This window comes from Bos indicus, chromosome 8 (genome assembly GCF_029378745.1).
Source record: "Bos indicus isolate NIAB-ARS_2022 breed Sahiwal x Tharparkar chromosome 8, NIAB-ARS_B.indTharparkar_mat_pri_1.0, whole genome shotgun sequence".
NCBI classification, from domain to species: domain Eukaryota; kingdom Metazoa; phylum Chordata; class Mammalia; order Artiodactyla; family Bovidae; genus Bos; species Bos indicus.
The window spans coordinates 43,712,067-43,731,561 of record NC_091767.1 but is presented as its reverse complement, the minus strand read 5'-3'; the positions used below and the strand labels follow the sequence as shown (position 1 = coordinate 43,731,561).

The 19,495-nt window shown below is 44.0% G+C and overlaps 1 protein-coding gene across 10 annotated transcripts in view; it reads left to right on the top strand.

Annotated features, from left to right (window-relative positions):
* Window positions 1–17,803, top strand: part of KANK1 (KN motif and ankyrin repeat domains 1) — a 215,114-nt gene extending 197,311 nt beyond the window's left edge. For 8 of the 10 annotated variants that reach the window (XM_019966029.2, XM_070794606.1, XM_070794605.1 and 5 more), the window contains 9 exons: window positions 536–727; window positions 1,403–1,511; window positions 2,962–3,204; window positions 4,584–4,671; window positions 7,518–7,737; window positions 9,993–10,135; window positions 13,839–14,039; window positions 16,102–16,200; window positions 16,778–17,803. In XM_019966029.2, the coding sequence (XP_019821588.2) occupies window positions 536–727; window positions 1,403–1,511; window positions 2,962–3,204; window positions 4,584–4,671; window positions 7,518–7,737; window positions 9,993–10,135; window positions 13,839–14,039; window positions 16,102–16,200; window positions 16,778–16,840 (1,358 nt within the window). In that variant the 3' untranslated portion in view covers window positions 16,841–17,803. Of the gene's footprint in view, window positions 1–535; window positions 728–1,402; window positions 1,512–2,961; window positions 3,205–4,583; window positions 4,672–7,517; window positions 7,867–9,992; window positions 10,136–13,838; window positions 14,040–16,101; window positions 16,201–16,777 lie in introns of those variants that run through there. The other 2 variants (XM_019966030.2, XR_002181250.2) reach the window with 2 other exon arrangements.
* The last annotated feature ends 1,692 nt before the right edge of the window (window positions 17,804–19,495 follow it).

Genomic DNA, 19,495 nt, shown 5'->3' with positions numbered 1-19,495 from the left:
GCCTGCTGGGATGCACCCCAAAAAGACCACAGGTGTAGTGGGAAATAACCCTGGAGAGGTAAGCTAGTGCCAAATGGCAGATGTTAGAATATCTGGCTAAGTATTGATAGCATGAACTATGTTTTCTGAGTGGTAGAGAGATTTTGAGGTTTTTCAAGTTGCGTTTGAGCTGGAATAAGGATGGGATTTGAGCTGAGTGGGGAGAGGGGTAAATGTGAAGGAAGAGGGACAGTCAGGATGCTACACTGGTAGTCCAGTGTAAGGTAAGGTGGCAGCACCAGAACAGACAGAAGAGAGGCAGTGCGGAATTAGAAGGACCGACCCGGATGTGGTCAAAGGGAAGAGATCAGAGTCAAGAAGGCCTTGGGGGTTTGATTTTTAGATGGCTTGGATAGTAGTGCTAATTATGCAGAAAGAAAACACCGGAAAAGTGCTTGAGAAAATGATGAATTGCAAGAATTGTTTTTAAAGCCATTTAGCGCATTTTATCTGGTCCTAGCATCACACATTTGTACACCCTTCTCCTTCCTCACAGGCAGTAATTTGGAATACACCTGTAAGTGTGGAGGCCTTCAGTCAGGAGGGCCATTAAACTCACAGACATCCCTGCAGGAGGCGGGGACCACGGAAGGGAAGCCCATCGGCAGCCAGGATACCTTCCCCACCCAGGAAAGCATGCTGTCTCCAGTGAATCTGACAGACGACCAGATAGCCGCTGGCCTCTATGGTAACTTTCCTCACTCACAACCCTTCTCAGCATCAGCACAGGACCAGAGTTGTTAGCGTTCCAGTCTAATGCCCGTGTTTCTTATAAATTGACCTGGAAAAATGATTACACAGTTGTTAGGAAGTAGGCCTAGAATATCTCTTAAGATTATCAAAGAAAGCCCCCTTGAGAAATGAGGTCCCCTTAAGAAAACTCATCTGATGTTGCAAATTACAAAATATTTTAAACAGCATTTCACTGTTTCATTTATACCTGTCTGGCAGGTATAAATTTTTCTAGGTTTATCTCAACTGAAAAAAAAAAAAAAAAAAACGACTAATAATAATCCCTATCTTAGTGCCTAGATGGTTTTTGAGGATCAAGTGAGATATGACATCACTTTATAAACAGTAAAGCCTGATATAGATGCTAGTTGTCACTGCTTTTGTTATGTCTGGAAGGACTAATGGATTTTTTTTTTTTTTGCATTTAAAGAATGTTATTAATGGAACTTTGAATTATTTTCTTTGCATGCACACAATTTTCCAGTGGATTTTGGACAAGTTTCTCATATATACATGCCAAGATCTCTAGTTACATAAATAAAAAATGAATGTACATAAAGAATACCTATTCACTTACTTATATGGGTATGAATTATATTAATTTTGATCACCATGATTCACTTCTCCACAGTATGTACAAATAATGAAAGTACGCTGAAGTCCATCATGAAGAAGAAAGATGCCAACAAAGATTCAAATGGAGCAAAAAAGAATCTTCAGTTTGTTGGCATTAATGGAGGGTAAGGAAAGATGGAGGTACTAGTGTTGATACGTGGTCTGTTTCCTTTGCCTCCTGTCTACCCAAGTCCTATTTAAAGGTGCTAGTCTAGGATGCTGCCGTATAGGGTGACAGAAGATTCCCTCCTCATAAAGGTGCATTTGGGCCTCTCTCCTCTCTTGCTCTCTGTAAGGATATTTCGCTCTTGAAAGGATACCTGATGAAGCTGAGTAATTTACATCCTCTCACCTTTGATGTGAAACAAATGGTCTTCAAGGAAAGCAGCAGGCAGCAGGTTGCCTACATTGTTGGACAGCTTGTAACTTACCTGTGGCAGGACTGAGCAACAGACAAAGACTGAGAGCATTGCTCCGTGAGCCAGGGATAGTCATCCACTCCTTCAGAACGGGTTGTTGTGCTTGGCTCTCCAGGCTTACAAACAAAATAGTAGGGCCTCTTGCCCGAAGAGTAACCTCGCCATGCCATCTCTTCTTCATTTTCTAAATGGAATGTGTTTTAGTTGTTTTATTCCTTCTCTTGTAATTGGCCCAGGTAAATAAATAGTCAAGCCTGTTTGTCCTCCTACAGTTGAATCAAAGCAGTTAATCCTATTAATCCATACATGGGCTCAACAAGAAACAATAGTGCAGAGTTAGTTGAGATAATATTTATAGTAAAGCGTGCCACAAAGGTTTAACTTAGTGGTGTCTGCTTTCCAAGTCATTAGCGTTTTATTGGGTAATGTGTCCCACAGTTTGGAGAGCGTGTACCAGAGGAACTGTTGGTTACTTACGTAATCTGTTCACCTTGGACAATGGGAGAATTAAAGGTACAAAATAGGAAGAATGAAAAGGGGAAAGAAAAGGAACAGGAAAGATGAACAACCGCAGAATTGGTTTCCATAAAATAAATTTCCTTTGATTTACACTAAGCTAGAGGTGCTATATGGAGAAGGCAGTGGCACCCCACTCCAGTACTCCTGCCTGGAAAATCCCATGGACGGAGGAGCCTGGTGGGCTGCAGTCCATGGGGTCGCTAAGAGTCGGACATGACTGAGCGACTTCACTTTCACTTTCACACATTAGAGAAGGAAATGGCAATCCATTCCAGTGTTCTTGCCTGGAGAATCTCAGGGACGGGGGAGCCTGGTGGGCTGCCGTCTACAGGGTTGCATAGAGTCGGACACGACTGAAGCGACTTAGCAGCAGCAGAGGTGCTATATATATACATACTATTTTCTACAAGTGGTTATCTGATACTGCTCAGCAACCTTGGTTATCCCTTTTAAGTGATAACCCATTCAAAACCACCAGATTTCTAAGTAGACCTTACTCCAAACTTCTAAGTGCAGGGTCTAAAAACCACTGGTGAAATTTCTGGAGTCATTTAGCAGCTTTCCCTTCATAAACATTTCTGTCACTGGGTCTTCATGGGCGCACCTCGCATCTCCTGAACTCCCAATTGCCACCTAGGTATGAAACCACTTCCAGTGATGATTCCAGCTCAGATGAAAGCTCTTCTTCCGAGTCAGATGACGAGTGTGATGTCCCTGAGTATCCTCCCGAGGAAGAGGAGGAGGAAGAGGAGGATGAAGACACTCGGGGAATGGCAGAAGGCCACCATGCAGTTAATGTGGAAGGTTTCACGTCCACCAGGGTGGAAGATGAAATGCAGGTTCCAGAATGCGAACCTGAGAAGGTGGAAATCAGAGAGAGGTGTGGTACATCCTCCCCCTCCCCGACCCTTGCCACGTTTGGTGTACTTTGGCAGTAGAATTGTCTGGTTGTGTAGATTGTGCAGTTGAATCTTAATAGATTTTTCCAGTCTCCAACAAAGCGCTAAACTTTACCTGGTCCTTAGAGGTGTGTACTTCTTGTCCTGATGCTAGTAGATACAAGTGCAGAAGTAATAATCTGCTAGATCTCTTATGGTAGCAAAGAGAAGGGCTTGGTATCTGTTCACCTTTGTTTCTTCAACTGTTTAATATCTCACTTTGTATGTGGAGGCACCATCCACCAAACTCTTAAGCACCACTAAAGCTTCCATTGTTTTAACAACCTCAATTATACTTAAAGCCATATTAGAATTTTTTGTAACCAACACATTTCACGTTTTAAAGTTTCAGATTTTACCGTTACCCATTTATCCTTATACAGGTGTCCTTACTGATATTATGGGTCTGTACTGATATTATATGAGAGGAACAGTTTTTGGCCTCAACCAAAGGTCACAGTTACTATAGAGATGATGTGATCAGTCACATGCCCATAGTTTGTTGCTTATTGAGTGATTGGGATCACCACAAGAATGGCTTTGGGACTGTCATAAACAGCAGCTGAAATATCAAACACTCTGGTTGGCTAAAACATGTACTAAAAGTGTAGCCAATTTTAAAGCCTTAGCAAACGTGGAATCAATGCTTATAGAACAGGAGAGAACAGAACAGATGGAAATTTCAGTATGTTTTTTCACCATGTGAAGTATAACTAGAACATTTCAGAAAACTAATTTGGCAAATGAGTATTTAACTGCATTAACACAAGGTAAGTGTCTTTATACTTCAAGTATTTTCAAATGGCTCCATATTTTGATATATGTTATTTTTTTTTAAAGCTTTATTGAGGTATACTTTATATGCCATATGTCATCTGACTTTTAAGTTCATGTTTTCATGTGGGTTAAACAAACCCTTCCTGAGTCACCAAATGTGATTTCACATGTGTGGTTTACTGGTCAGCGTAGTGGGTGTGTGGTAATTCAGATCTCCTCAACCCCTCAAGAGTAAAAATATGTTTAAGAACTTAGAACCAAAGCAGTGGAAAATCTCCATAATGCCACACAAGCCAAAGTGGTGAAACTGAAAGATACCCTCATAAAATAAGGCCAGAGCTCTAGCTGGAGGCCTTGGCTCTGTATGTAGCATCCGACCTCGGGCATTTGGACTCTCCCAGGCAGGCACCTAGCGCCACCACAACCTGCTGAGGTTGACTTAGGGCTCCTGGTCTTGTAAAGGGTTATAGAGTTTGAGGTAAAGATGCCTTTCCTTCTGTAGTCAGTCTTGAGCTCTCTTTCTTCTATTTTTCCCCCTTTCTAGATATGAATTAAGTGAAAAGATGTTGTCTGCATGCAACTTACTGAAAAATAATATAAATGACCCCAAAGCTTTGACCAGCAAGGATATGGTGAGTTTGACCTATAGACCCTATCTCTCGGCAGGCCCTGGGCTGTTGCTGCCTGCACTCTTTCCCCCCCAGACTGTTCCTAGTGCGTGGGCAGAGTGACCATCCTGCTGCCCTGTGTGCCGGACGACCCTGTGAATGTCTCCCTCAGGCCTGACTTCAGATCTTCTTTCTCCAGCCTGTACTTTTCTTGGGGGCTGAGCATCTGCGAGGCAGATACTTGCATATGGAAAGGAGGGCTAATTGCAGCCATTTGTCATCTTTCTGCATGTCCGGCTGCTTACAGAACCTTGTGATCCAGGGAGCAGAGTCCTGGAATTTTTTAAGTTAGCCTGTGTTTTTAAGAGAAACCTATCTGAGCCGAGGTCAGCATTCCTTCCAATTATGAAACTGTGTATTATGCTCTGATGTGGAATGCAGTCAGTCACTATTTTTAAACCTAGAAATAACTGCACTTGTTGGCCTCTCACAGCTTGAGAGATTTAGAAGCCTGCGGCAAAGAGGTAGACAGTTTTGCCTTAAGGAGCATGAGTAGCATAACATAGGACAGATAAATATTTCCATGGCCATGGTGAATCAGATGTTCTTGCCAGGTGTGTTGCTCTAGGGATGTTTAGATTTGCAGCTTCTTTCATAGGTTAGACCAGCCTTCTGGTAGACACTTGAATTCAGTGCATTGAGAAGGTATAGCATTTCATGTTATTCTAGATAGTAATGTTCATTTGAATCTTAGCATATTAGTGGAAGATTTAATGTGAAGTTTTATGCTAAATAATCAAAGTCTGCAGCTGATGAGACAAGTTGATTCATAGGTCTCACAAAGTTGTAGAGTTATGAAACCAAAATGTTAAGATGGAAGAGACTTAGGGAATTACCTAATGCTGGAAAGGCAAATAGTTTTCCTCACATAACAAACACAATCTGAAGAAAAATTGGTGATGGCTAGCACAGGAGAAGGACATACGTGTTCCCACCAGGACACTATCCTGGTCTATCCCGCTTTAACTGAGGCCCTAAAGATTATAAGTAGCTGCTAGTTAGTGCTTGGAATGGATGATACCTGTCTTCAGTTCTCATCCCATGGTTTTTTTTCATCCCAACTAAATCATGTTACCTTGTTATATGGCATCATTTTTGAAAATTATGCTGTCTTTTCACATCTGTTTATATTGCTTTAGAAACTTAAATTTATCAGAGCCAGCTGAATCTTGACCTTCAAATATTGTACTGAAAAAGGAGCATAGCAGTGATGTTTACAGAAGGAAATACTAAATGAAGTCCCCAGCCTAGGGGGACATTTATGTACATGTTGAACTCTTATCAGTATAGACTAAGTGCCTGTCTGTACCTTGGTCACAAATAATAAAACCAGGAAAGGTCGCTGCACTGTTAATATTTCCCACTAGGTTTAACCTGAACTTAAAACTGATGCTTTCAGACCCCAGATTTTATGGCTGTTATATACTTTTACTTTTACCTTCCCCATTGTTATTGCTGTTTAGTCACTAAGTCTTGTCGGACTCTTGTGACCCCATGGACTATAGCCCCCCAGACTCCTCTATTCATGGGATTTCCCTGGAATGAGAATTTCCCTGGAATGCCATTTCCTTCTCCAGGGAATCTTCCTGACCCAGGGATCGAACCTGTGTCTCCTGCATTGGCAGGTGGATTCTTTACCACTGAGCCACCAGGGACTTTACCTATAATACTAGGTTATGTGATCCTCAGGGAGGACTTAACATTTTTGGGGCCCCAGTTGTCAAGCATATTCTTAGCACACACCCCAGGATTGGTCCATTTTTTTGTTAACTGAATATTCATTCAGTAAAGACATGTTTAAAGTACTGTGCTATGAAAAGTTCCAAATGTGAATGATCGCAACGCCAAGGCCATGTAACCATATCAGGACACTGAATATGTAGTTATAACAGAGTTTGACAACCAGATGATATAATTCCCCTTCCTTCTGTGTGAGGTATCCAGAGGAATTGAAATCTGAATATGTGAGTGAACAGAAGAAAAGAAAAATTAGATGAATTCTTTGCTGGTCAGGACCCTTTTCATTCAAGTGACCCAAACTATGAAATGCCAATTTCATGTGTCCACAGCCTAAGGGAAGGCAAGTGGGGCTGATGACCAGATGCAGATGTCCTGATGGGAAAAAGTAATTTGTTTCAGCAAAAAGTAATTTGCTTTTTATTCTCTTTCTGTGGTTGAACATTTTTATTTGGGATGTAGTAAGAATCAGGTTGCCTGCATGGTTATGGTCTGCAGCCTAGTGCTGTGGAGATGGATGTTGAAGGAGTTGAAGTTGGACTGGACAGGAAGGAGGCAACCTAATTGTGTCAAATGATTTCTCCTGTCCTGATTACTATGAAAATCATTTTCAAGGCCAACCTCCCTACATAATATTAATAGTTCAATAATAAATGGACCCTGGCCTAAGTGACTTAACATGTATTACCTCATTTGTCATCACAAACATGGTGAAGGAAAGGTATTTTTATTAGCCCATTTTTCAGATGAAGAAACTGAGGTACAGAGTAAGTATCTTCCCCAGCTTTGAACAGCTCATCGCTAGCAGAATTAGAATTTTAGCATCCTGGTGTAATTCTTGCACGATGATATAGAATTTAGAACATGTGCGTGTGTGCAAATCAGAAGGTATACTTCAGTTTGGAATTTGAGGCTTCTCTGAGGGCTCTGGGTTTTATTAGTTGTTCTTTGAGACCAAAGTCTATCTGCATGTGCTTTGACTATAAAAGGCCTGATTTCTTGGGCTTTCAGCTAGGTCTCAGAAAGGTCTATAAATAGAACTGCTAATGGCCAACTGCTTGGTGTCTTGGCAGCGGTTCTGTCTGAACACCCTCCAGCACGAGTGGTTCCGCGTGTCCAGCCAGAAGTCAGCCATCCCGGCCATGGTGGGGGACTACATAGCCGCCTTTGAGGCCATCTCACCGGAAGTCCTGCGTCACGTCATCAACATGGCGGACGGCAACGGCAACACCGCCCTGCATTACAGCGTGTCCCACTCCAACTTCGAGATCGTGAAGATGCTCTTGGACGCGGGTACACTAGCAGTCCCTTTCTCTCCTCCAACAGACTCAGGTTGTGACTCATCTCGAAGGAGCTAGCCGACCCACTCCTCAGTTTGGTGACCCTTCTAAAAGCCTTTACATTGCTTTGCCCCATGAGACGGTAAGAATCTCATTCTTGAGTCATTCATGGGAAGCTTGAAGCAGATTCCAGATCTGTTTTGGAAGGTGCCATTGAGGATATTCGGTGGTGCAGTTCAGCAAGATGTATCCTCGGTAACACACATGCCTCACATTCCATTCGAGAATGTAGCCAATGGATGTATTAAACATGGAGTAATGGGGTGTTACATAGAAGGGTCCCCTTGAGAAATAGGGAGCTTTCAACTTTTTCTTCAAATGGAACAGCCCTATTATCAATACCTTGAGTCTACAAGTCACTTTATGTCTTTTTGAAATATGTATTTTTACTTCTAATTTGATGGATACAGAATCCACAGTACCTCACTCTGATGAGTGAGAACGCAGTGTGAACATCTGATTTAGAATATGCAATGCAATTGCCCGGTTTTCCCATTCTGCTTCTTGACCCAACTGTCCCAATTTTTTTCTGCTTTGTTTTGGGAACATTAGATTAATGCAGAGAAGAGACCAAACAAATCTATCTTTTTTTCTAAGTTTGATTGTTCCCAATTTAAGGGTCATGTTAGGATAAAACTGTTTCCAGTTTAAAGGAAGGAATTCCAAGCCTCCTTCCCAGAGGAAAGTCCTTCAGACTTTCCAGACTATAAACAGAGCTGATGATACTCTCAGCGCAGGTTACTGTTTAAACAGAGAAGTGGATAATATCCGGGAAAGTTAAGAACAGGATTTCAGGATTGCTCCTGAAAGTAACAGTTTAATCTGCCCTTGGAAATTTTGCATGGGCAGGATATTTCGGTAAACTAAGTTATTTTAGTTCCATTGTTGGATGGCTTTGGTTAATCACTTTTCTGGGTTTACTTCACTTTTTATAATGCTCACCTTTATAGACTGAGATTGTGGCTCCATAAAGAATGTTTGTAAATCTAGGATACTATCAACATCAGCAAAGAGCCGAATGCCAGAGATAGTAAGGTGCCTCGAAGAGCATGTCTGTTCACCCGATTCTCCATCAGACAGCTTTTTTCTTTTCTTTTTCCTTTTCTCTGTTAAAAAATACACACTGTTGTAAATACCATTATGTCCCTAGTATGCAGTTGTTTAGAACTTAAAAACTTTTTCACCATACAGTCTCTTCTCAGTCTCAATGACAGAAACACCCTAAGCACTTTAATTGTATCTGGTCTCACATAAAAAGTTTCTTGCCTGCACTTTCCATTCCTTTCATTTTATTAGAAAGTGCTGAAGGAACTTAAGGATGCCTGCAGGATAATTTAGGCCCTGTGTGTGTATATGCTTAGTCATGTCTGACTCTTTGCAACCCTGTGAACTGTAGCCTGCCAGGGTCCTCTGTCCATGGACTTTTCTGGGCAAGAATACTGGAGTGGTTTGCCATTTCTTCCTCCAGGGGATCTTCCTGACCCCAGGGATCAAACTCTAGCTCCTGCGTCTCCTGCACTGACAGATGGATTCTTTACCACTGAGCCACCTGGGAAGCCTAATTTAAGCCCTGAAGACTCCTTAAGAATTACAGGACTAGATAAGTTCTGGTTTATTGAGTCTAGGAGTCCCTGACAGTTTGTACGGGATTTAACTAAAGTTGCTGTCAGACCACAATTCTTAGAGCTGGGTGTCATATGATTGGATTCTAATTTGAAGGGTCATACATGAGAGCATCAAGCTCAGGGTCTCAGAGTGAGCAGTGGTTTATGAGTGGGGAACACCATATTCAGTGTTCCTACATAAGCCTCTACAAATCCTTTCCCTTATAGTCTGATCACCTTCTTCACTCCAAAATGGTGATTTTCTAGACAGAGATTAATGTCTAGATTCCACATTATATTGTATTCTTCAAAGCAACCATTACTTGGAACAGCCTCCCAGACTTCCAAGCTGTTGTAGTTCAACCGCTATTTGCAAACAAGAGGGGCTGTGAAAGCTTGCTGTCATTTCTCATGACCTAGAAAAAAACTTTTTCTTTGGTTTAGTATGAAAACATCTCTCACATTTCCTTCTGACTCACTCTGGGACTTTGACTGCTGGAGGCCATTTTACTGGGCTCTCCCATACTCCACACCTTCAGTTCAGGAGGGCAACTGATGCTGTTGGAAGACTGGTTCTTGCCTCAAGAGACTCATGTTTTTGCAGATGTGTGTAACGTGGATCACCAGAATAAGGCAGGGTACACCCCCATCATGCTGGCAGCCCTCGCTGCCGTGGAAGCAGAGAAGGACATGCAAGTCGTGGAAGAGCTCTTCGCCTGTGGGGATGTGAACGCCAAAGCCAGCCAGGTGAGTGCACTTACTTGCAGGTTCTGTGCTAGCTGGCATAGCTGTAACCTGCACAAGTGCCCCCGCCATGCTCCTAACCACTGAGCACAGTCCATGTGCTTGATGACCAAACACACCCATGAAACGCCAGCTTAACCACACAGTGGAAACTTCTCCCTTCTCTGCCTTGCATTGCGTCTGTTTGAAGCCATGTGCACGTGAATCGTGGGTCAGCCTGCCTGTGAGTGACTGGGAGTTCCCACCATCTACCCAGTGGCCACTGCTCCCTGACTGTCTCCAATTCACAGTGTCTTCCTGCCTGCACAGGGCCCCTCACCCAGGTGTGATCACAGTTGACTTGTGACCATCTTCTAAACTTTCCAGCTCCTTATTATCATGAGATGGACCCTCCAAGCCAAAGGGAAAACTGACTCATGACTTTAGGGTCTTATGATCTCATAGTTCACAAGAAGTGAGTTTCTCCATGACTGCCACCACCCAAATCAGATCAGTCGCTCAGTCGTGTCTGACTCTTTGCGACCCCATGAATCACAGCACGCCAGGCCTCCCTGTCCATCACCAACTCCCGGAGTTCACCCAGACTCACGTCCATCGAGTCAGTGATGCCATCCAGCCATCTCATCCTCTGTCGTTCGCTTCTCCTCTTGCCCCCAATCCCTCCCAGCATCAGAGTCTTTTCCAGTGAGTCAACTCTTCGCATGAGGTGGCCAAAGTACTGGAGTTTCAGCTTTAGCATCATTCCTTCCAAAGAAATCCCAGGGCTGATCTCCTTCAGAATGGACTGGTTGGATCTCCTTGCAGTCCAAGGGATTCGCAAGAGTCTTCTCCAGCACTACAGTTCAAAAGCATCAGTTCTTCGGCGCTCAGCTTTCTTCACAGTCCAACTCTCACATCCATACATGACCACAGGAAAAACCATAGCCTTGACTAGACGAACCTTTGTTGGCAAAGTAATATCTCTGCTTTTGAATATGCTATCTAGGTTGGTCATAACTTTCCTTCCAAGGAGTAAGCGTCTTTTAATTTCATGGCTGCAGTCACCATATGCAGTGATGTTGGAGCCCAGAAAAATAAAGTCTGACACTGTTTCAACTGTTTCCCCATCTATTTCCCATGAAGTGGTGGGACCGGATGCCATGATCTTTGTTTTCTGAATGTTGAGCTTTAAGCCAACTTTTTCACTCTCCACTTTCACTTTCATCAAGAGGCTTTTGAGTTCCTGTTCACTTTCTGCCATAAGGGTGGTGTCATCTGCATATCTGAGGTTATTGATATTTCTCCCGGCAATCTTGATTCCAGCTTGTGTTTCTTGCAGTCCAGCGTTTCTCATGATGTACTCTGCATAGAAGTTAAATAAACAGGGTGACAATATACAGCCTTGACGTACTCCTTTTCCTATTTGGAACCAGTCTGTTGTTCCATGTCCAGTTCTAACTGTTGCTTCCTGACCTGCATACAAATTTCTCAAGAGGCAGGTCAGGTGGTCTGGTATTCCCATCTCTTTCAGAATTTTCCACAGTTTATTGTGATCCGCACAGTCAAAGGTTTTGGCATAGTCAGTAAAGCAGAAATAGATGTTTTTCTGGAACTCTCTTGCTTTTTACACGATCCAGCGGATGTTGGCAATTTGATCTCTGGTTCCTCTGCCTTTTCTAAAACCAGCTTGAACATCAGGAAGTTCACGGTTCACATATTGCTGAAGCCTGGCTTGGAGAATTTTGAGCATTACTTTACTAGTGTGTGAGATGAGTGCAATTATGCGGTAGTTTGAGCATTCTTTGGCATTGCCTTTCTTTGAGATTGGAATGGAAACTGACCTTTTCCATTCCTGTGGCCACTGCTGAGTTTTCCAAATTTGCTGGCATTTTGAGTGCAGCACTTTCACAGCATCATCTTTCAGGATTTGGAATAGCTCAACTGGAATTCCATCACCTCCACTAGTTTTGTTCGTAGTGATGCTTTCTAAGGCCCACTTGACTTCCAGGATGTCTGGCTCTAGGTCAGTGATCACACCATCGTGATTATCTGGGTCGTGAAGATCTTTTTGGTACAGTTCTTCTGTGTATTCTTGCCATCTCTTCTTAATATCTTCTGCTTCTGTTAGGTCCATACCATTTCTGTCCTTTATCGAGCCCATCTTTGCATGAAATGTTCCTTTGGTATCTCTGATTTTCTTGAAGAGATCCCTAGTCTTTCCCATTCTGTTGTTTTCCTCTATTTCTTTGCATTGATCGCTGAAGAAGGCTTTCTTATCTCTTCTTGCTATTCTTTGGAACTCTGCATTCAGATGTTTATGTCTTTCCTTTTCTCCTTTGCTTTTTGTTTCTCTTCTTTTCACAGCTATTTGTAAGGCCTCCCCAGACAGCCATTTTGCTTTTTTGCATTTCTTTTCCATGGGAATGGTCTTGATCCCTGTCTCCTGTACAATGTCACGAACTTCATTCCATAGTTCATCAGGTACTCTGTCTATCAGATCTAGGCCCTTAAATCTATTTCTTACTTCCACTGTATAATCATAAGGGATTTGATTTAGGTCATACCTGAATGGTCTAGTGGTTTTCCCTACTTTCTTCAATTTAAGTCTGAATTTGGCAATCAGGAGTTCATAGTCTGAGCCACAGTCAGCTCCTGGTCTTGTTTTTGCTGACTGTATAGAGCTTCTCCATCTTTGGCTGCAAAGAATATAATCAGTCTGATTTCCGTGTTGACCATCTGGTGATGTCCATGTATAGAGTCTTCTCTTGTGTTGTTGGAAGACAGTGTTTACTATGACCAGTGCATTTTCTTGGCAAAACTCTGTTAGTCTTTGCCCTGCTTCATTCCGTATTCCAAGGCCAAATTTGCCTGTTACTCCAGGTGTTTCTTGACTTCCTACTTTTGCATTCCAATCCCCTATAATGAAAAGGACATCTTTTTTGGGTGTTAGTTCTAAAAGGTCTTGTAGGTCTTCATAGAACCGTTCAACTTCAGCTTCTTCAGCATTACTGGTTGGGGCATAGACTTGGATTACTGTGATACTGAATGGTTTGCCTAGGAAACGAACAGAGATCATTCTGTTGTTTTTGAGATTGCGTCCAAGTACTGCATTTCGGACTCTTTTGTTGACCATGATGGCTACTCCATTTCTTCTGAGGGATTCCTGCCCGCAGTAGTAGGTATAATGGTCATCTGAGTTAAATTCACCCATTCCAGTCCATTTCAGTTCGCTGATTCCTAGAATATCAACATTCCCTCTTGCCATCTCTTGTTTGACCACTTCCAATTTGCCTTGATTCATGGACCTGACATTCCAGGTTCCTATGCAGTATTGCTCTTTACAGCATCAGACCTTGCTTCTATCACCAGTCACATCCACAGCTGGGTATTGTTTTTGCTTTGGCTCCATCCCTTCATTCTTTCTGTAGTTATTTCTCCACTGATCTCCAGTAGCATATTGGGCACCTACTGACCTGGGGAGTTTCTCTTTCAGTATCCTATCATTTTGCCTTTTCATACTGTTCATGGGGTTCTCAAGGCAAGAATACTGAAGTGGTTTGCCTTTGATCTTTTTTTTTTTGCCACCACCCAGCCCCAAGTAATTCCCTGTCAATGCTTTCCCATTATCTTTCTCCCTGCTTCCCTTCCCCCAGCACAGCCACACTGTGGGTCACACCCTGCCAACCCACCACGTGCTTCTCAAGTCCGCTGTCATTTCTCCTCACAGGCAGGACAGACAGCCCTCATGCTGGCAGTCAGTCACGGGCGGATCGACATGGTGAAGGGCCTGCTGGCCTGCGGGGCTGATGTCAACATTCAGGACGACGAGGGCTCCACCGCCCTTATGTGTGCCAGTGAGCACGGGCACGTGGAGATCGTCAAGCTGCTGCTGGCCCAGCCAGGCTGCAATGGCCACCTGGAGGACAACGTAAGCTGTCTTCGCTGGTGGGGCCTCCAGGCCAGTGACATGCAGGGACTTGGGGGAGAGGCAGTGCTGCTTGACCAGGGGAGAGAGCAAATCCTCCTTTATCCTCCTCAGGGATTTGTGTTGTCATCCAGGCCACTTCCCTTCACAGTCCAGCTTGGCAGCATCTTCTGTGTACAAACTAATATTCCCATTAACTGAAGCCAAGGGCAGAAAGAGAAATAGGCCTCACTCCAAAATTTATAAAAGGAAGAAGGTGATGGGCATGTACGAGAACCAGTGTACTGAAGGGAGATAAACAGATTCATAATACAGAAGCGAATTTGGTGTGGGTAACTGCCAGGTGACCTGAAAGAAGAGGACCAGCCCCAACCCCCGCCCCTGGTCCACTTGGAAACCCTTCACTGGGGCCCATCCGAGTGAATAATTTGTGATCTTTCATCAGCTAGGGGATCCAGACTGTCTTGGCTTGTTTTCAGCACATTTTCCCACTCCTTCTCGGGCTGTTCCCATCATTGTCACTCTCATCTCCTTCCTCTCCCAGTTCCCAAACTTTCCCATTCCCAGATAACCCCTTGACTGGAAAACTGGAAAAAATTCTGAGGAAAGCTGCTGATCTGGGTGTCTCCAGACCAAAGAGGAAGAGAACCAATAGGTCATGGTGCAGGAACTAACATTTGGGTGGTGACAAGATTCAGAGGGCCAGGTCCCAGAGGACTGGCTGGGTTGGTTCTCTTTTTGAAAGTTTATCTCTCTGGAGCACAGGTTGAAACCAGGGCTTCCATTGGCCCCAAACACTAAGAGATTAGAGGGAAAACATTCTCCTTTGCGCTACACTTGAGATCCTTGTAGGCCCACACCAGCAGGAAGAGCCAGTCAGTACAGGCATTCACTGGCAGGAAGGACTGACTGGCCTCTGCAGTTGCAGTGACCTCCCCGGGAGCACGTGAGCTGCGGTTGCACCAGATTCCCTTCGCTCCATTGCAGAGGAGGGCCAGCTTCCAGCTTCTCTTTCCTTAAGAGCAGTCTGTGTTTCATGTGCCTTGATTGTTTGCTTTTACTTCTACTCTCAGCAAAGAACAGCTTGTAGATCTTGTAATAAGAGGCCATCGGGCCGCAGTGACTTCCAGAAATCCTGGTCCCCTGCTTACTTCCTTATCCTTCAAGGAGCAAGAGGGTATCCAGCTGGCCTCTGGAAGAAAAGTAACTCCCAGAATTCAGAGTGGGAGGGAGGACCCTAAGGCTCAAACCACACACAGATTGTTCCCTGCCGCTGGTGACCAAAAGGGAATCCTTATCCCAGGACTAAAAGGAAAATAAGTTGTGCCATATTTTGTCTTTTTATTATTGTTAATTACTTTTGGTTAAGGTATACTTGATGTCTAGTATACTGTTTTTGTCTTGATACATCTTTATATCCATCTAAATTCCTGCATTTTAATGGAATCCTAACTGAACATTTTGTTTCCCATATTTAGTGTTTCCTCTTGTATATCCATAAGATATATTCCTGCAAGGCAACAGGATTCAGTGCTTAAATGTAGGTGTGACTTGGAGCATTCTACAAGGGTGGTTAGGGCTACAGGACCAACTCCTTCCCCAAGAGGAAAGCTAAGAGATTCTTGGCAAATTGCAGGGCAATCAACAGACATCACGCTGCTTGATGGCTCATTTGTAATTATAAAAAGAAAAAAAAGTTAACGTTTCTATCCCTGCCTTTGCCTATTGCCCCCCTGCCGGTAGGCTAGATGGGTGAATTAGAACCCTTCCTGGGCAGCCTGTTTTTGTTGAGACTCCCCTGTGTGCAGACATACACACTGACCATCATGAGGTGATGACACTGGCAACGGGCTGATCCCTATCTGAGGGCAAGGTAGGGGTTGTGCCTCTGTCATCCTAACGTCCTTTAGGCTTGGCACCTAAGAGGTCCAGAAGGTTTCCTAAAGAGCTGAACAAACAGCTAGACTGGGGAGCCTTACCCAGTTGAGAGGGACTGGTGCTGTTAGCTTTTGGCTACCTGGAAGTTTGAGAAGCCCGACTTGGTTTGTTTTCATCTCGTCTCCAGGATGGCAGCACCGCACTCTCGATAGCCCTGGAAGCCGGACACAAGGACATTGCTGTCCTGCTGTACGCCCACGTCAACTTCGCCAAAGCCCCGTCTCCGGTCAGTGTTGTGCACTTGGCGTTCATACGCAGGCTGAAAGCCACCAGACTAGCTGGCCCCCTTCCTTGGGGAATTGACAGGACATGCAGGTTTCATGACGATTCTGAAAACCAAAGTTTGAGTCTGGAGTGTAAGAATTCATCATTTTTGCCCCACCCAGAGGGCCAGGAGTGCTAATGGTTAGCACCGTTGAGGCTGGATGCCTGCTTGTCCTCACACCCTCACAGGAAGGGTTTAGTCTGGACAGAGTTATACAAATGGCACATCTTGAGCCCATGAATACACATTGCCTTCCTGGCATCTTTCTTAAAGTTGACAGTGAGCAGCAGCCCGTGGTCCTGAGGGCTGAGGGTTCCCTCTCAGCAGGAAGTTGACTTCCCAGGACAGCTGGAGGTGGCTCTGCCAAGCCTGCTGGCCTGAGAGCGGCTCCCGCTGGAGGACCGTGTATGGGGTGCCAGCCCTCCTCGCTCTGGCTCATGCGTGGTGTTCACAGAGTTCCTGTGTCACAGAGGACAGATCTACATGAGGTCACTGACTAACCCCCAGTTTTTTTTTTTTCTCCTTTCCTGGTCTCTAGGGCACCCCTAGACTTGGAAGGAAGACATCTCCTGGTCCCACCCACCGAGGGTCATTTGACTGATTGTGTGCAAATAGCCGTCCATTTACATGCCACCTCTAAGCTGCTAATTGTTCCTGTTGGGCTGACAGATACTGAATGTACATTGTGCCTGAGCTCACCAGCAAACAGAACACAGAAAACCGGGGGCTGAAGGCTGGAGCTGCCAGTGGGAGCTGAGCCAGCAAGAGATTTCTGGCAGGGCACACACGCCTCCCTTCTGGCCATCTTCCCTCTGTGTAGGGCACACTTGCTGTTGAGTCTCTGCTCCGTTATGTACAGTTGTAGGAAATTGTAACCTGACCTGAGTGGGCAACTTCTGTTACTTCTGTTCCTGCTCTCCACACCCCCACCACTGCTGAAAAGTATCAAGTTCTCACTGGCATGGTGTTTTTAAAGCTTTTCCACAAGTATTTATATTTACTAAATGTGGACCCACTGGAAAGCTCTTTGAAAGCTCCATTCCAGGATGGTTTTGTTGATTTTCCTTTTGTCTTTATTATTTTAAAATAAGGAAGTTGAGATGACTTTGATCATGAATGAATCGGGCCTGGGCTGGTAGGTTTCTGGTTTTAAAAATAAAAGGTGGGATTCTCAAAAAGTATAAAACTTAACAAAAGGAAGTCTATTGAGTTGGTTTTATCTAGGTGGCTGTATTATATGACATTTTATACAAAGGGTATCTATATAAAATTGACACAGTATTTTGAACTTTTATATTCCATAGTAACTGAAGACATGAAGAATGACATGTAATGTTGCTGTATTTTTATTAATAATTGCACAATTCTGTGTCTAATGATGAAAGTTGAATTATGTTAGAGAAATTGGCTATCCATTGGCCTCTAGAGAAACATAGTGTAGTTCTCCATGTATTTATGGATTCCTTTATCCCATGTCACATTTACTTTGGTCTTACATGTATTTAAATGTTTGAAGTGCCTTAGACTCTTGCCATATTTTCAAAATAAAATTTCATTAAGCTCTTTTACTTGTCCCTGCTTCATTTCTGACAGCTGTCTTCCCTGATCCTTTTGACTTACAGCAGCGGCAGCGAAAGCTGATGGGCGGAGGGTGAGTGCCCTGTCCACTCGTCTTAGGCTCCAGCAAAAGGAGACGCCTCCAAGCACATGACTTCATCTCCAGCTCTGCTCATTACTCAGGTTGCACAGCAGGAGTCTCAGACTTAAGACCTAATTAGGCAGACAGTTCATCAGACAGGTAACCTCACAATTAACTCCTAAGCTAACTCTTCTCCGGTGCGGAAGCACTGGTCCTTGACTCTAGTTTGGGGGGCAGCTGCTGGGTGACTGGTTGAAACCTGCAGGGATGAGGAAGGAAAGATGAAACTATACACACGTTATTCCAGCATGCTGTTGGCTCAGCAGCACCTGTTTTCAGGTACTTTGTAAAAGGTGAAGGGAATGATTCTCATATGAGATGAAGAAGCATGGCAGCCAAAATGTAACTGTGTTTTGGCACAGTTGCTGGTGGTAAACCTTAACCGGTGCCATTTGTGAGAGCCCGGGTGTACTGGAGATGCAGCACTGAACCAGGAAGGTGACAGCACAGCTGCTTGGAGTCGTGAGCACCCCTTTCCCTCCCTTGATGGACCTGCTTGCTCTGGGATCTGTGCTAAATTTCATTTCAGATAGTTATTCAAACCCAAGTTCCCTCAGACCTGAAATAGGACAATAAATTAAAAGTGGAAGAGTTGGTGTTTGAGGAGAAATGGGGCTGTGAGTTTTCTGCCCCTTAACAGCATGACACGCCTTTTGAGCAAGGAAGTATCTCAGGTGGTTTGCAGTCCTCAGAATTTTCTTTTGTTTCATTTGAGAACACTCATATGAGAAGGCACTCATACCTTCCATGCGTAAGAAAATGAATTCCTACATCTGCGTGCTGCATTTGACTTCTTGTGCTGAGTTTTGCAGAAGAAAATGAGTGCTTGTTGTATCTGGAAGGAGGTATTTATGGAGCTAACTTCTGGGTAACATATGCTGGCTTCTGCCTTGTTTGCTCTGCTAGCTCTGGGCACTTAGAATGCTTTTTATCTTGGGATCTTGGCACACTATAAAACCAGCCTGACTTCCCCCATTGGGACAGCTGCAATTTATGGAGGCACCATTCCATAAAGGGATTTGTGGCAGGACACTTGGGCACAGTCCCCAAGCGAGGGCAACAGAGGGCTGGAGACTCCTCAGTGTATTGTCCAGCTTAAGTGAAGAGAAGCCTTAACCTTTAAGTGACAGCCAATTCCCTGAACATCCTTGCCCTAGAAATGTGGAGACTAACCTGGAATCCTCCCTAAGACAAAAGGTATAAAGCAGCGGGAAACTTGAGACTGTAGTGTTGGAAAAAAAAACAAAACTGACCCCTTGTCCTCCACCAATCATGACTAAACGGACTAAATCCTGCACTTACTATGGGGGAGGAGGCCTTGCTCTTGGCAGTAGTCCCCAGAATACATGAAGTACTGGACCTTCCCATAAGTTACCAGTATGCTAATGAGAAGAATTTTATCCCGGACTTTTGTATTAATAATAATGAAATACTGCAGATATATAACAGCTCTTGCAGATAGAATCAGGTAAGAAAACTGCTATTTTTTTCCCCTCAAAGGAAATAACATTTCTTTAAATCCTAATGATTTAAGTCCTTTTGGGGTCCAGGGAGCCT